Source organism: Loxodonta africana, chromosome 3 (genome assembly GCF_030014295.1).
Source record: "Loxodonta africana isolate mLoxAfr1 chromosome 3, mLoxAfr1.hap2, whole genome shotgun sequence".
Classification (NCBI taxonomy): Eukaryota; Metazoa; Chordata; class Mammalia; order Proboscidea; family Elephantidae; genus Loxodonta; species Loxodonta africana.
In genome coordinates this window covers 145,560,415-145,578,331 of record NC_087344.1, presented here as the reverse complement: position 1 = coordinate 145,578,331, position 17,917 = coordinate 145,560,415, and the positions used below count along the sequence as shown (strand labels likewise).

At 37.4% G+C, this 17,917-nt stretch overlaps 1 protein-coding gene across 1 annotated transcript in view; it reads left to right on the top strand.

The window, feature by feature from the left end:
- The window catches only part of BRDT (bromodomain testis associated), a 106,415-nt gene extending 91,487 nt beyond the window's left edge, over window positions 1-14,928 (top strand). The window contains 2 exon segments of the mRNA XM_010598124.3: window positions 13,379-13,559; window positions 14,585-14,928. Coding sequence (XP_010596426.1) covers window positions 13,379-13,559; window positions 14,585-14,653 — 250 coding nt within the window. The 3' untranslated portion in view covers window positions 14,654-14,928.
- The last annotated feature ends 2,989 nt before the right edge of the window (window positions 14,929-17,917 follow it).

The following is a 17,917-nucleotide window of genomic DNA, read 5'->3' as shown; positions in this document are numbered from 1 at the left end:
GCAGGTGTTGCCCATTTGATCTCATATACTTGATTGAACTAAGATGCATATTCCTCACATGTGTTATTGTTTGTTTTATAGGCCTGTGTAAACTTTGGCTGAAAGGTGGACTTTGGGAGTGGCTTCAGGTCTGAGTTAGCAGGGGTGTCCGGGGGCTGTAGTCTCAGGGGTTCCACCAGTCTTTGTCAGACCAGCAAGTCTGGCTTTTTTGTGTGAGTTTGAATTTTGTTCTGCATTTTTCTCCTGCTCTGTCTTGGACCCTCTATTGTGATCCCTGTCAGAGTGGTCAGTGGTGGTAGTGGGACACCATATAGTTCTTCTGGGCTTAGGCTGGTGGAGGCTGTGGTTCATGTGATCCTCTAGTCCTTTCGATTAATATTTTCCTTGTGTCTTTGGTTTTCTTCATTCTCCTTTGCTCCGGATGTGGTAGGACCAATAGATGGTTCTTAGATGGCTGCTCACAAGATTTTAAGGTCCCAGGTGCTACTCATCAATGTATAATGTAGAACATTTTCTTTATGAACTATGTTATGTCAGTTGACCTAGATGTCCCCCAAGACCATGGTCCCCCACCCTCACCCCAGTAACTTGGTCCCTGAAGATGTTTGAATATGCCTAGAAAGTTTCTATGGCTTTGCCTTGGTCATATTGTGCTACCTTCCCCTATATTGTGTGTTGTCTTTCCCTTTACCAAAGTAAACACTTGTTTTCTATCTAGTAAGTGATTTTCCCACCCTACCCCTCCCTTCCCTCCTAATTATCAAAGTTTTTTTTTTCCTGTGTGTAAACCTTTTCTTGGATTTTTATAATAATGGTCTCATATAATATTTGTCCTTTTGTGATTGACTTATTTCACTCAGCAAAGTGCTCTCCAGATTCACCTGTGTTGTGAGATGTGCAGATTCATCATTGTTCTTTATTGTTGTATACCATTGTATGTATGTATCATAATTTGTTATCCATTTATCTGTTGATAAGGCACTTAGGTTGTTTCCACCTTTTTACTACTGTGAATAACGATACAAGGTACATGGGTGTGCATATGTCTATTTGTGTGACGGCTCTTATTTCTCTGGGGTATATTCCTAGGAGTAGGATTGCTAGATCATATGGTCTTTCTCTTTCTAGCTTTTTAAGGATGCACCATATCGTTTTCCATAGTGGATATACCATTTTACATTCCCACCAGCAGTGCATAAGAGTTCCAGTCTCCCCACAAACTCCCCAACATTTGTTTTTTTCTGTTTTTTTTATTAGTGCCAATAATGGCAGGTGAGATGGTATCTCATTGTAGTTTGGATTTGCATTTCTCTAATGGCTAATGATCATGAGCATTTCCTTGTGCGTCTGTTAGCTGCCTGAATGTCTTCTCTGGTGAAGTGTCTGTTTGTATCCTTTGCCCATTTTTTAATTGGATTATTTGTCTTTTGTTATTGAAATGTTGAACTATTGATAGATTTTAGAGATTAGACCCTTGTTGAATATGTTGTAGCCAAATTTTTTTCACAGTCTGTAGGTTCTCTTTTTACTTTTTTTTTTTTAATAACTTTTATTAAGCTTCAAGTGAACGTTTACAAATCCAATCAGTCTGTCACATATAAGTTTACATACATCTCACTCCCTACTCCCACTTACTCTCCCCGTCTTGAGTCAGCCCTTTCAGTCTCTCCTTTCTTGACAATTTTGCCGGCTTCCCTCTCTCTCTATCCTCCCATCCCCCCTCCAGACAAGAGTTGCCAACACAATCTCAAGTGTCCACCTGATATAATTAGCTCACTCTTCATCAGTGTCTCTCTCCCCGCCGCTGACCAGTCCCTTTCGTTTCTGATGAGTTGTCTTCGGGGATGGTTCCTGTCCTGTGTCAACAGAAGGTCTGGAGAGCATGGCCGCCGGGATTCCTCCAGTCTCAGTCAGACCATTAAGTTTGGTCTTTTTATGAGAATTTGGGGTCTGCATCCCACTGATCTCCTGCTCCCTCAGGGGTCCTCTGCTGTGCTCCCTGTCAGGGCAGTCATCAATTGTGGCCGGGCACCAACTAGTTCTTCTGGTCTCAGGATGATGTAGGTCTCTGGTTCATGTGGCCCTTTCTGTCTCTTGGGCTCTTAGTTGCCGTGTGGGCTTGGTGTTCTTCGTTTTCCTTTGCTCCAGGTGGGTTGAGACCAATTGCTGCATCTTAGATGGCCGCTTGTTAGCATTTAAGACCCCAGACGCCACATTTCAAAGTGGGATGCAGAATGATTTCATAATAGAATTATTTTGCCAATTGACTTAGAAGTCCCCGCAAACCATGTTCCCCAGACCCCCGCGCTTGCTCCGCTGACCTTTGAAGCATTCATTTTATCCCAGAAACTTCTTTGCTTTTGGTCCAGTCCAATTGAGCTGACCTTCCATGTATTGAGTGTTGTCTTTCCCTTCACCTAAAGCAGTTCTTATCTACTGATGAATCAATAAAAAACCCTCTCCCACCCTCCCTCCCTCCCCCCCTCGTAACCACAAAAGTATGTATTCTTCTCAGGTTTACTGTTTCTCAAGATCTTATAATAGTGGTCTTATACAATATTTGTCCTTTTGCACCTCACTAATTTCGCTCAGCATAATGCCTTCCAGGTTCCTCCATGTTATGAAATGTTTCACAGATTCGTCACTGTTCTTTATCGATGCGTAGTATTCCATTGTGTGAATATACCACAATTTATTTACCCATTCATCCGTTGATGGACACCTTGGTTGCTTCCAACTTTTTGCTATTGTAAACAGAGCTGCAATAAACATGGGTGTGCATATATCTGTTTGTATGAAGGCTCTTGTATCTCTAGGGTATATTCCTAGGAGTGGGATTTCTGGGTTGTATGGTAGTTCTATTTCTAACTGTTTAAGATAACGCCAGATAGATTTCCAAAGTGGTTGTACCATTTTACATTCCCACCAGCAGTGTATGAAAGTTCCAATCTCTCCGCAGCCTCTCCAACATTTATTATTTTGTGTTTTTTGGATTAATGCCAGCCTTGCTGGTGTGAGATGGAATCTCATCGTAGTTTCAATTTGCATTTCTCTAATGGCTGATGATCGAGAGCATTTTCTCATGTATCTGTTGGCTGCCTGAATATCTTCTTTAGTGAAATGTGTGTTCATATCCTTTGCCCACTTCTTGATTGGGTTGTTTGTCTTTTTGTGGTTGAGTTTTGACAGAATCATGTAGATTTTAGAGAACAGGCGCTGGTCGGAGATGTCATAGCTGAAAATTCTTTCCCAATCTGTAGGTGGTCTTTTTACTCTTTTGGTGAAGTCTTTAGATGAGCATAGGTGTTTGATTTTTAGGAGCTCCCAGTTATCTGGTTTCTCTTCATCATTTTTGGTAATGTTTTGTATTCTGTTTATACCTTGTATTAGGGCTCCTAGGGTTGTCCCAATTTTTTCTTCCATGATCTTTATCGTTTTAGTCTTTATGTTTAGGTCTTTGATCCACTTGGAGTTAGTTTTTGTGCATGGTGTGAGGTATGGGTCCTGTTTCATTTTTTTGCAAATGGATATCCAGTTATGCCAGCACCATTTGTTAAAAAGGCTATCTTTTCCCCAGTTAATTGACACTGGTCCTTTGTCAAATATCAGCTGCTCATACGTGGATGGATCTATGTCTGGGTTCTCAATTCTGTTCCATTGGTCTATGTGCCTGTTGTTGTACCAATACCAGGCTGTTTTGACTACTGTGGCTGTATAATAGGTTCTGAAGTCAGGTAAGGTGAGGCCTCCCACTTTCTTCTTCTTTTTCAGTAGTGCTTTGCTTATCCGGGGCTTCTTTCCCTTCCATATGAAATTGGTGATTTGTTTCTCTATCCCCTTAAAATATGACATTGGAATTTGGATCGGAAGTGCGTTAAATGTATAGATGGCTTTTGGTAGAATAGACATTTTTACTATGTTAAGTCTTCCTACCCATGAGCAAGGTATGTTTTTCCACTTAAGTATGTCCTTTTGAATTTCTTGTAGTTGAGCTTTGTAGTTTTCTTTGTATAGGTCTTTTACATCCTTGGTAAGATTTATTCCTAAGTATCTTATCTTCTTGGGGGCTACTGTGAATGGTATTGATTTGGTTATTTCCTCTTCGGTGTTCTTTTTGTTGATGTAGAGGAATCCAAGTGATTTTTGTATGTTTATTTTATAACCTGAGACTCTGCCAAACTCTTCTATTAGTTTCAGTAGTTTTCTGGAGGATTCCTTAGGGTTTTCTGTGTATATAATCATGTCATCTGCAAATAGTGATAACTTTACTTCTTCCTTGCCAATCCAGATACCTTTTATTTCTTTGTCTAGCCTAATTGCCCTGGCTAAGACTTCCAACACGATGTTGAATAAGAGCGGTGATAAAGGGCATCCTTGTCTGGTTCCCGTTCTCAAGGGAAATGCTTTCAGGTTCTCTCCATTTAGAGTGATATTGGCTGTTGGCTTTGCATAGATGCCCTCTATTATGTTGAGGAATTTTCCTTCAATTCCTATTTTGGTAAGAGTTTTTATCATGAATGGGTGTTGGACTTTGTCAAATGCCTTTTCTGCATCAATTGATAAGATCATGTGGTTTTTGTCTTTTGTTTTATTTATGTGATGGATTACATTAATGGTTTTTCTGATATTAAACCAGCCTTGCATACCTGGTATAAAGCCCACTTGATCAGGGTGAATTATTTTTTTGATGTGTTGTTGGATTCTATTGGCTAGAATTTTGTTGAGGATTTTTGCATCAGTGTTCATGAGGGATATAGGTCTGTAATTTTCTTTTTTTGTGATGTCTTTACCTGGTTTTGGTATCAGGGAGATGGTAGCTTCATAGAATGAGTTGGGTAGTATTCCGTCCTTTTCTATGCTTTGAAATACCTTCAGTAGTACTGGTGTTAACTCTTCTCTGAAAGTTTGGTACAACTCTGCAGTGAAGCCGTCCGGGCCAGGGCTTTTTTTTGTTGGGAGTTTTTTGATTATCGTTTCAATCTCTTTTTTTGTTATGGGTCTATTTAGTTGTTCTACTTCTGAATGTGTTAGTTTAGGTAGGTAGTGTTTTTCCAAGAATTCATCCATTTCTTCTAGGTTTTCAAATTTGTTAGAGTACAGTTTTTCATAATAATCTGAAATGATTCTTTTAATTTCATTTGGTTCTGTTGTGATGTGGTCCTTCTCATTTCTTATTTGGGCTATTTGTTTCCTTTCCTGTATTTCTTTAGTCAGTCTAGCCAATGGTTTATCAATTTTGTTAATTTTTTCAAAGAACCAGCTTTTGGCTTTGTTAATTCTTTCGATTGTTTTTCTGTTCTCTAATTCATTTAGTTCAGCTCTCATTTTTATTATTTGTTTTCTTCTGGTGCCTGATGAATTCTTTTGTTGCTCACTTTCTATTTGTTCAAGTTGTAGGGACAGTTCTCTGATTTTGGCTCTTTCTTCTTTTTGTATGTGTGCATTTATCGATATAAATTGGCCTCTGAGCACTGCTTTTGCTGTGTCCCAGAGGTTTTGATAGGAAGTATTTTCATTCTCGTTGCTTTCTATGAATTTCCTTATTCCCTCCTTGATGTCTTCTATAACCCAGTCTTTTTGCAGGAGGGTATTGTTCATTTTCCAAGTATTTGATTTCTTTTCCCTCGTTTTTCTGTTATTGATCTCTAGTTTTATTGCCTTGTGGTCTGAGAAGATGCTTTGTAATATTTCGATGTTTTGGACTCTGCAAAGGTTTGTTTTATGACCTAATATGTGGTCTATTCTAGAGAATGTTCCATGTGCGCTAGAAAAAAAAGTATATTTTGCAGCAGTTGGGTGGAGAGTTCTGTATAAGTCGATGAGGTCAAGTTGGTTGATTGTTGTAATTAGATCTTCCGTGTCTCTGTTGAGCTTCTTACTGGATGTCCTGTCCTTCTCCGAAAGTGGTGTGTTGAAGTCTCCTACTATAATTGTGGAGGTATCTATCTCACTTTTCAATTCTGTTAAAATTTGATTTATGTATCTTGCAGCCCTGTCATTGGGTGCATAAATATTTAATATGGTTATGTCTTCCTGATCAATTGTCCCTTTTATCATTATATAGTGTCCTTCTTTATCCTTTGTGGTGGATTTAAGTCTAAAGTCTATTTTGTCAGAAATTAATATTGCTACTCCTCTTCTTTTTTGCTTATTGTTTGCTTGATATATTTTTTTCCATCCTTTGAGTTTTAGTTTGTTTGTGTCTCTAAGTCTAAGGTGTGTCTCTTGTAGGCAGCATATAGATGGATCGTGTTTCTTTATCCAGTCTGTGACTCTCTGTCTCTTTATTGGTGCATTTAGTCCATTTACATTCAGGGTAATTATAGATAAATAAGTTTTTAGTGCTGTCATTTTGATGCCTTTTTATGTGTGTTGTTGACAATTTCATTTTTCCACACACTTTTTTGTGCTGAGGCGTTTTTCTTAGTAAATTGTGAGATCCTCATTTTCATAGTGCTTGACTTTATGTTAGTTGAGTCGTTACATTTTTCTTGGTTTTTATCTTGAGTTATAGAGTTGTTATACCTTTTTGTGGTTACCTTATTATTTACCCCTATTTTTCTAAGTAAAAACGTAACTTGCATTGTTCTGTATCGCCTTGTATCACTCTCCATATGGCAGTTCAATGCCTCCTGTATTTAGTCCCTCTTTTTGATTATTGTGATCTTTTACCTATTGACTTCCATGATTCCCTGTTATGTGTATTTTTTTTAATTAATCTTAATTTGTTTGTTTTTGTGATTTCCCTATTTGAGTTGATATCAGGACGATCTGTTTTGTGACCTTGTGTTGTGCTGATATCTGATATTATTGGTTCTCTGACCAAACAATATCCTTTAGTATTTCTTGTAGCTTTGGTTTGGTTTTTGCAAATTCTCTAAACTTGTGTTTGTCTGTAAATATCTTAATTTCGCCTTCATATTTCAGAGAGAGTTTTGCTGGATATATGATCCTTGGTTGGCAGTTTTTCTCCTTCAGTGTTCTGTATATGTCGTCCCATTTCCTTCTTGCCTGCATGGTTTCTGCTGAGTAGTCAGAACATATTCTTATTGATTCTCCCTTGAAGGAAACCTTTCTTTTCTCCCTGGCTGCTTTTAAAATTTTCTGTTTATCTTTGGTTTTGGTGAGTTTGATGATAATATGTCTTGGTGTTTTTCTTTTTGGGTCAATCTTAAATGGGGTTCGATGAGCATCTTGGATAGCTATCCTTTCGTCTTTCATGATGTCAGGGAAGTTTTCTGTCAGGAGTTCTTCAACTATTTTCTCTGTGTTTTCTGTCCCCCCTCCCTGTTCTGGGACTCCAATCACCCGCAGGTTATCCTTCTTGATAGAGTCCCACATAATTCTTAGGGTTTCTTCATTTTTTTTAATTCTTTTATCTGATTTTTTTTCAGCTATGTTGGTGTTGATTCCCTGGTCCTCCAGATGTCCCAGTCTGCATTCTAATTGCTCGAGTCTGCTCCTCTGACTTCCTAGTGTGTTGTCTAATTCTGTTATTTTATTGTTAATCTTTTGGATTTCTACATGTTGTCTCTCTATGGATTCTTGCAACTTATTAATTTTTCCAGTATGTTCTTGAATAATCTTTTTGAGTTCTTCAACAGTTTTATCAGTGTGTTCCTTGGCTTTTTCTGCAGATATCCTAATTTCCTTTGTGATATCATTAAGCATTCTGTAAATTAGTTTTTTATATTCTGTATCTGATAATTCCAAGATTGTATCTTCATTTGGGAAAGATTTTGATTCTTTTGTTTGTGGGGTTGGAGAAGCTGTCATGGTCTGCTTCTTTAAGTGGTTTGATATGGATTGTTGTCTCTGAGCCATCACTGGGAAACTAGTTTTTCCAGAAAATCCGCTAAAAAAAAACTGCAGTCAGATCCCTATCAGAGTTCTCCCTCTGGCTCAGGCTATTCAGATGTTAATGAAGCCGCCTGGCGAGGGTGGGGGAGGGAACAGAGAGATAGGAGAGTAGCACCTCAGAATATAGCCAGAGTTGCTTGTCTTGCTTGGAATGACTATTATATCTGAGATTCCCGCGGGCGCGTCGCCTATGTGTGCTGGCTGTGTGGAGATTGCCCCCGGGGGCTCTGGCCCGCTGGAGTCACTGTCAGATCCTCCGCTTCCAGCCCCATGCCCAGCGTCAAGGCTCCCCTACTGGGACGGTGCACTCTCGACTCCAAAATCAGTCGCTGCCTCCCGGGGACTTCTCGTCCCTCCAGCCACGTGGCCATGCCGCCTCCGAGAACCAGTTGGGCCTCCTCCCGGGGTTAGTTCAGATGGGTGGAGTAGCTCCCCGTGCTTGTGCCGTGACCGAGTGTCCCTGCTGGGACGCTGTTCTCCCCGCTCCAATACCAGTCGCTGCCTCCCGGGGACTTCTCCTACCGGCTGCATCCCACGCCGCCCGCGCAACCCAGCTGGTCCCCTTCCCGGGGTTAGTTCAGGGGGGTGGAGCAACTCTCCGTGTTTATGGCGTACCTGCGTCCAGTCCAAATCCCTGCGGGACGGTTCCCCGGCTCGGGTGCTGCTCTTTCAGCTCCAAGATCAGTCACTGCCTCCCCGGGACTTCTCCTACCAGCTGCGTCCCACGCCGCCCGTGGAACCGGCTGGTCCCCCTCCCGGGGTTAGTTCAGGGGGGTGAAGCAGGTCTCTGTGCTTGTGCCGTACCTGACTGGTATGCTGGCTCCAGGCTCTGGAAACAGTCGCTGCTTCCCCGTATTAGTTCGTTCTCCGTCTCTAAATCTGTGTTTGTTGTTCAGGGTTCGTAGATTGTTATGTATGTGATCGATTCACTTGTTTTTCCGTGTCTTTTTTGTAAGAGGGATCCGAGGTAGCGTCTGCCTAGTCCGCCGTCTTGGCTCCGCCCTCTTTTTACTCTTTTGATGAAGTGTTTTGATGAGCATTAAGAGTTTAATTTTTAGGAGCTCCTAGTTATTTTATTTATTTATTTATTTTAGTTATATAGCTTATCTTCTGGTGTTTGTGCATTGTTAGTTATGGTTTTTATTGAATTTATGCCGTGTCTTAGGGCCCCTAGTGTTGTCCCTGTTTTTTTTCTTCCATGGTCATTGTTTTAGGTTTTATATTTAGGTCTTTGATCCATTTTGAGTTAGTTTTTGTGTGTGGTGGTGAAGTATGGGTGCTGTTTCATTTTTTTTACAGATGGACATCCAATTTTGCCAGCACCATTTATTAAAAAGATTGTCTTTTCCCCTATTTAATGGATTTTGGTCCTTTGTCAAAGATCATAGGTGCGTGGATTCTTTATTGTGTCCCATTGGTCTATGTGTCCGTTGTACCAGTACCAGGCAGGTTTGACTACCATGCCTGTATGGTAGGTTCTGAGATCAGATAGTGTGAAGCTTCCTGTTTTGTTCTTTTTCTTCAATAATGTTTTGCTTATCCATTGCCTCTTTCCTTTCCATATAAAGTTGGTGACCAGTTTTTGCACCTTGTTAAAGAGTGCTGTTGGTATTTTGATCAGGATTTCATTATATCTGTAGATCACTTGAGTAGTACTGACATTTTTACAATGTTGAGTCTTCCTATCCATGAGCATGGTATGTTTTTCCATTTATGTAGGTCTCTTTTGTTTCTTGTAGTAGTATTTTGTAGTTTTCTCTATGTAAGGTTTTTACATCCCTGAATAGATTTATTCCTAAATATTTTATCTTTTTAGAGGCTATTAGCAATCATATTGTTTTCCTAATTTCATTTTCGAGGTTCTTTTTTGATGGGTAAGAATCCAACTGATTTTTGTATTCTGCTACTGTGCTGAATCTTTCTATTCGTTCCAGTAGTTTTCTTGTGGAACTTTGGGGCTCTCTATATACAGAATCATACCATCTGTGAATAGGAATAGTTTTACTTCTTCCTTTCCAATTTGGATGCCCTTTATTTCTTTTTCTTGCCTTATTGCTCTAGCTAGGGCCTCTAAAAAAAAATTCTAGCAGATGTTAAGTAGGAGTGGTGATAAAGGGCATCTTTGTCTTGTTCCCATTCTAGGGCGAATGTTTTTAGCCTCTCTCCATTTAGAATGATGTTTGTTGTTGGGTTTATATAGCTGCCCTCTATTGTGTTGAGGTATTTCCCTTCTGTTCCTGTTTTATTGAGAATTTTTATCAGGAAAGGGTCTTGGGCTTTATCAAATGCCTGTTCTGCATGAATTGAGATGATCAGGTGATTTTTTTTCTTTTGTTCTATTTATGTGGTGGATTATGTTGATTGATCTTCTAATGTTGAAACACCCTTGCATACCTGGTATGAATCCCACTTTGTTGTGGTGTGTTATTTTTTTTTCATATAATGCTGAATTCCCTTGGCTAGAATTTTGTTGAGAGTTTTTGCTTCTATATTCATGAGAGATATTGGCCTGTAATTTCCTTTTTTGGTGGCATCTTTGCCTGGTTTTGCTATCAGGGTTATGCTGGCTTCATAGAATGAATTTGGTAGTATTCTTTCCTGTTCTCTGCTGTGAAATAGTTGGAGCAATACTGGCGTGAGCTCTTCTCTGAATGATTGGTAGAATTCTCCGGTGAAGCTGACCAAGCCAGGGCTTTTTTTTGTTGGGAGTATTTTTGTTATCTCTTCAATCTCTTGTTATGAGTCTGTTCAGATTTCTATCTCAGATTTTGTTAGTTTAGGTAGGTCGAGTGTTTCTAGAAATTCGTCCATTTCCTCTAGGTTCTCAGATTTTTTAGAGTATAATTTTTTATAGTATTCCGTTAAATGATCCTTTTTATTTCAGTTGGGTCAGTTGTAGTGTCCCCTGTCTCATTCCTTATTTGGGTTATTTGCTTCCTCTCCTTTTTTTTTCTTGACAGTTTGGCCAGTGGTTTGTCAACTTTGTTGATCTTTTCAAAGAAACAACTTTTGGTCTTGTTGATTCTTTCTATTGTTTTTCTGTTCTCTGTTTCATTTATTTCTGCTCTAATCTTTATCTGCAACAATGAGCTCAAGCATAACAACGATTATAAGGATGGCACAGGACTGGGCAGTGTTTTGTTCTGTTGTGCATAGGGTCGCTATGAGTCAGAACCGACTTGACGGCACCTAACAACAACAACCTAATCCTTATTATTTCCTTTCTTCTGGTGGCTATGGACTTCTTTCGCTGTTCTCTTCATATTTGTTCAATTTTTAGGGCTAACATTTTGATTTTGGCCTGTTATTTTTTCATATGTGTATTTATTTCTATAAATTGACTTCTGAGCACTGCCTTTGCTGTGCCCCAAAGGCTTTAGTATGATGTACTTTCATTGTCATTTGATTCTAGGAATTTTTTTTATTCCCTCTTTGATTTCTTCTGTTACTCAGTGGTTTTTAAGTAAGGTGTTATTCAGTTTCCATTTCTTTTGCTTGTTTTTTCCTATTACTGGTTTCTACTTATATGGCATTGTGATCCAAGAGACATATGTTTTGGATTTTATTGAGGGCTGCTTTGTGGCCTCAATTGTGGTTTATTCTGGACAATGTTCCATATGCATTGGAAAAGAATATAGACTTTGCTGCATTATATCCAAATGTATAGAATGGGTGGAGCATTCTATATATTTCCATGAAGTCAAGTTGGTTGATTTTGGCCTTTAGATCTTCTATATCTTTTAGTTTCTTTCTAGATATTCTGTCCTTTACCGAGAGTGGTATGTTGAAGTCTCCTACTGTTATTGTAGAACTATTTCTCTTTTCAGTGCTGTTAGAGTTTGTTTTATGTATTTTGGAGCCGTGTCACTGGGTGTGTAGATATTTATTAAGGTTATATATCTTCTTGGTGAATTGTCTCTTTGATCATTTTATAATGTCCCTCATTGTCTTTAATGGCTGATTTTGCCTTAAAGTCTGTTTTATCTGAGATTAGGTATTGCCACTTCTGCCTTCTTTTGGTTACCATTTGCTTGATGTATTTTTTCCATCCTTTGATTTTTTAATGTATTTATATCTTTGTGTCTAAAGTGTGTCTCTTATAGACAGCATATTGATGGGTCATGCTTTTTTTATCTGTTTTGCCACTCTCTGTCTATTCACTGATTCATTTAACACATTTACATTCAGTGTGATTATCAATAGGTATGACTTTATTGCTGTCATATTGTTGTACCCTTTTTTTTTTTTGTCATGCCAATGTTGTCTTTGTTCCTCCTACTTTCCTGTGCTAAGTTCCTTTTGTTTGTGGGTTTTCTTTTTTTTTCATTATTATAGATTTTGTGTTTACTGAGACCCATGTTTTTCTACTTTTCTATTCTGATGAGTAAGTTTGTTAACTTTCTTTGTGATTACCTTGAAATTTACTCTTATCTTCCTGAGTTTGAACCAGTTGTTTATTACTTGATATCACTTTGACTTCCTTTTCGTTTGGAAGTTATATACCTGCACTGCTTATTCCCCCTTTTATTGTTTTGACATTGTCATCATTTACAGATTGATGTCTCTGTTTCCCTGTTGCAAATTTTTAGCTTTGTTTTATTATTGAGAGTTCTTTACCTTGGTTAGTATCTAGCTGCTGCTGCCTTGTGTCCTAGACTCTGGTTTTTGTTGGTTCTCTAACCAAAGGACTCCCTTTAATACTACTTCTAAGTGTGGTTTGGTCTTTACAAATTCCCTTAATTTCTCTTTACCTAGAAATGTCCTAATTTCACCATCATCTTTGAGAAAGAGTTTTGCAGGATATATTATTCTTGGTTGGCAGTTTTTTTTCTTTCAAGGTTTCATATATGTCATTCCATTTTCTTTTTACCTGCATAGTTTCCACCAAGTAATCAGAGCTTAGTTTTATTGTTTCCCCTTTGTGACTTTTCATTTTTCTCAAGCTGCTCTCAGTTTTCTTCTTTGTCTTTGGATTTTGCAAGTATCATTATGATATGTCTTGGCAACTCTCTTTAGGGTCTATAATATATGGAGTTCATTGAGTCTCTCAAATGGTCAGCTTTTTGTCATTCATGATATTTGGGGAGTTTTGTGTCAGCAAAATTCGAACAGTCTTCTCTGTGTTTTCCATTTTTTCACCCTGTTCTGGATCTCCGATATCACACAAATATTTGCTCTTGATTGAGCCCCACATAGTTCTTAGGTTTTCTTCATTTTCTTGATTCTTTCCTCTGATTTTTCCTCAAAGGAGTGTCCATGATTTTGTCTTCAATTTTGCTGATTCTGTTTTCCCTTATTTCAAAATTGCTCCTAAGACCTTCTGTTAAGTTGTCCATTTCTGAAATTTTGTTGTTTATCTTTTGAATTTCTAGTTGTATGATTATTTATTTTGACATTTTTTGTTCTTTCATTATTTTCCTGAATTCTTCTATTGCTTTGTTTGTGTTTTCCTTGATTTTGGCTATGTTTCTATGGCATTGTCTGTGTTTTCCATGATTCTGTGCTTTGTTTCTTTAAGGAACCTTGGTAATGGCTTGACTCTAGACTCTTTTTCAAATAAAATGCAAAACAAATACCTTGGAGAAGAGCAGAAAGAACATCAGCAGTCATTGGAAACTCAAGATAAATGCAAACTCTGGCTTCTCAAAGACCGTAATTTAGCAAGGGAGAGAGAGCAAGAGCGGAGGAGGAGAGAAGCAGTAAGTGAACTTTAGCTTACTAAATCTAACTTTAACAAAGGAAAGATTTAACAGAGAAATATTTTTTATATGTTCAAAGATGCATTCAGGATAGTTTTTCAGTAACGATGTAGCTAACTTTTTAGTGAGGATCGGGTTCTAAAATCAGAACCCCAAATAAAAATTTGACGTAGTCAAAAGAAGCAGGCATAGTGTGATAAATAACATAGCATCAACCCTGGAGCTACTAGATTGCCTGAGTTCAAATCCTGTTTTTCCCATTACTTGCCTTTTTTGTGTGAACATGTGCCTTCATTTCTCTTGGATATAACCTAAGAGTGACCCAAAGAGTGAAGTGACTGTTAATTCATGTTCGTGTTCATTCATGTTCTCCTTGATACCTGCTTGGTCAATATTGAGAGTTTTCTTACCTGGAGACAGAAGTCAGACTTGTTCTTAGTGTTCTTACAGGTTTCAGTTTTTATTTACCACACAAAAATTATATTAAGAAAAATCAGTCATGGTCCCCAGACCTTCTGTTAGCCCAAGACACGAACCGTTCCCAAAGTCATCTCTTCAGACAGGGATTGGACTGGACTATAAAAAAGAAAAAGATACTGGTGAGGAGTGAGCTTCTTGGATCAAGTAGACACAAGAGACTATGTAGGCAGCTCCTGTCTGGAGGGGAGATAAGAAGGCAGAGATGGTCATAAGCTGGCTGAACTGACATGAATATAAAGATGGAGGGAAGAAGGAGCGTGCTGTCTCATTAGAGGGAGAGCAACTAGGAGTATATAGCAAGGTGTATAAATTTTGTATAAGAGACTGACTTGATTTGTAAACATACTTAAAGCACAATAAAAATTTTTAAAAAAGGAAAAATCAGGTTGTATTTGAACAGAAGTAAAAAATTATGAACTTATGTTCAGTAAATTTATTCATTTTTATGATTCATTCTAAGTATTGCATAGTAATTTTTATATAGATGTAATTAAGGCATGAATTTATTAAGTAACATTTGTTTTAAAATTTTGCCTTTTCTACAGATGGCTGGTACCATTGATATGACTCTTCAAAGCGACATTATGACAATGTTTGAAAACAACTTTGATTAAACCTCCATTTTCTGATTAGCCATCAACCCTAAATGAAATTGAGGTTATAAAATGTGGATGATAAAATGATTGCTCTCAGACACCAAGATACCAATCTTATATTGTATTTTAACTGCTCTAAAATGATTAAACAATTTTCAGTTACATTTTTAAATAGCTTTATGTTCATTTTTTAAATTATAAAATTTATAGGACATTATATAATTTGGATCCTAAAATATTGAATAAATTCCCACATGTTATTTAGTCTGTAAACAATTATCTATTATAGACCTTGTTCTAAGTAATGAAAATCCAGAAAAGATAGTCTCCACTTGTTTAAAAATGAAGAATATGAACAAATGTATCAAAAACAATGAAAGACTTAGTTCCTGTTGAGTTTTTGAATCAAATATTTGTCTGCCTTCCGAAACTTAGATCCTGTAACAAATAATACTTGGATTCCTTGAGTGTCAGGTTATATAAGGTTCTCTGCTAGCTCTGTATTTATAAATTAAATAAAATATTACCTATGGTTTGAAAGATATTGAATTTAAGGTAAAATAACTAACAGTAGGTATTATAGATAAGTTTCTATAGGAAATTATAAGACAGTTCTTAATATGCATATGTGGTAGCAATGAATGTTTGAATTTTTTACTATAGTAGGTTTTTTCATTTAAATATTCTGTAAATTATTTTTTGTTATTCTCCAGTTAAAATTATGTATATATCATGTTTACCAGATGTGTGTATTTTTAAATTTTGAAATCTTGAAGTGTAGCAAATGATTCAGGCACTATTCTGATACCATTTAAAAAGTATGTGTGTATATATGTATATAGAGAGAGAGAGAAATAGTTTCCTTGGCTCCATTTGTTTTTATAATCAGTATGATAAATTTCTGAAGTATCTTTAAAGTATCAGCCATTTTAAAAACAAAATGAACTAGTAGCTAAATGGTGGTGTTACTATGAAACATAACCAGAATTAAAGGAATAGTTCTTCCTATTCATATATATATATATGGAGGAAATCAGTATGTATGTATTAAACAGTATGCACTATATGCCTTTTTCTTAAGAGATCATATATTTATATATCATGTAAATATATAAAGATACATCAGGGATACCTAGTGGTTACCTCTAGGTGATGGGATTATAAATATTTTCTTTAGACTTTTCAGTATATTCTGGTTCTTTTTTAATTTTAATTATGTAATAGTTTCAAGATTTTGAACAGAAAGAATGAAAATACTAAATAAGAGTTTATTTCTGTCAAACACACAGTATATATTAAGTCTCTCAGCTGCCTTTAAATAACTAATAAAACCTGATAAATTCAGTGATAGTTTCCACATCTAAAAATCAAAGTCCAACTTAATTAACGTATCCTTTTACATTGAAGAATAATGGCATACATGAGGCTTCCCTGTGCACATGTGAAGCAGCCCTTATAGAGAGCTATGTTATGCTTACCCTTATGGTTATTGTGTTTAGTTTAAACAACTTTACCCTTTAACCTGTTTCCAGTCACTAAAGGGCCTGGCACATTCTAGGTAACTAACAAACTTTTGGTAGGTTGGTTAAAGTCAGTTTAGCAGAGAAAAATGTTGGCTTATAAATGATCTTCCCTATATTTACCTTTTTTTTAGGTAAAGAATTGTTTGGTTTCTCTTAACTTCCTTCATGGAATTAACTGTTACTAACTTCAGGCACTGGGAAATCCATGCATAAAAGATTGGGTATAACTTATTTGCCTTGAACTAAAGCCTGGTTTTGTGAGGATCCTTTTTCTGACCCCATCTTTCACCCTTCAACTCCTAAAGCCTTTCCATTGTGTGTTCTGGTATTCACGATCAGTCATTGACAACATCTCATATATAGTCAATGTTTTGCTTATTTCTTTCATCTTTTTGTCCTAAGTTGTTGTGGACGTGTGATCCCCAGACCAACAGCATCAGCATTACCTGGAAACTTTTTAGAAATACAAATTCTAAATTCAGTCTTACTAACCAAAAATTCTGGCAGTGGGGTCCAGCAATCTATAGTTGAACAAGCTCTACAGGTGAGTCTAATGCACACTAAAGTCTGAGAACCACTGCTCTAACTGAATCCTGGCTCTCCTGAAGCCTTTGTTTCTCTTGCCTCTGCCACTTACAGCATACTTCCTCCTTCCTCCCTAAAACCACAAGTTTTAAATTTTTCATGACCATCAGACTATAATAGCCACACTCATTTGCCATCCCCGGTTCACTTCCTCTAGTTCCTCAGAGATTTTAGTCTCCATCTCACAGTCACCCTTCAATTGACACTTCTTGGTCCCTTGATTTCTCTACTAATGATCTTGACCTCTAACCAGTCTCAGCCACTCACTTCTTTGTCATTACTAAGTAACTTAAACCCTTCTTTAGTCTGAATTTCAAGCACCCTGTTCTCTCGTTAGGAAACTCTGGTGGTGTAGTGGTTAAGAGTTCGGCTGCTAACCAAAAGGTTGGCAGTTTGAATCTACCAGGACCTACAATCCATTAATCCTAGTGCCTTTGCCCAGTATCTGTCCCGTTCATGCCCTCACTTCTCTCCTTATCCAAAGTTTCTAGTATTATTACAATCACTTTGTTGCATACACCCCTAACTCCATTGCTTTTCTCTTTATTTTATTCACTTGGAAAAGCTCTTATTAAATCTGACTGCCTGCTCTGAACCCATGAAACTGAATGTGGTTATAGAAAAACACAACCGTGATAACCAGTCTTACTTCATGTTATGAGCAATAAATTAAAGCCCGTAAAAAGTGCTGCCCAAAAATTTTACTACATTTCCATGGTCAGTTCACTTTCCCCAGACAGACAACTATTCTATACCTCCTTTCTACTCAAACCTCCAAACGATACTGCCTCTCCCATCCTCACTCTTTTCACTACTACTTTTGTCACTAAGGTAACAAAAACAATCTGAGGAGACCTTCCACATGCTTCCACCACCACATCTATAATCATCACTGTTCATATGCTCTGTTCTCTCTTATATTACTAGGGATGAATTGTCATGCTTCCAGTTAAGGTCATTCTCTCCACTTGGACCCATTGCCATTCTTTTTCACCTCCCCAAGGATATTATCGTAGCAGTTCTGATTTCTACCATCAATGTTCTGGATATTTATCAGCATACAAACTGGTTTTAATTTATGGAAGATGAGTTAGGAGGAAATGTGTTTTTTTCTATAAATTGGCTCCTCACTCCTTTGGTTCATTTTTAATTTTTGTCTTGATAGGAATTCTTT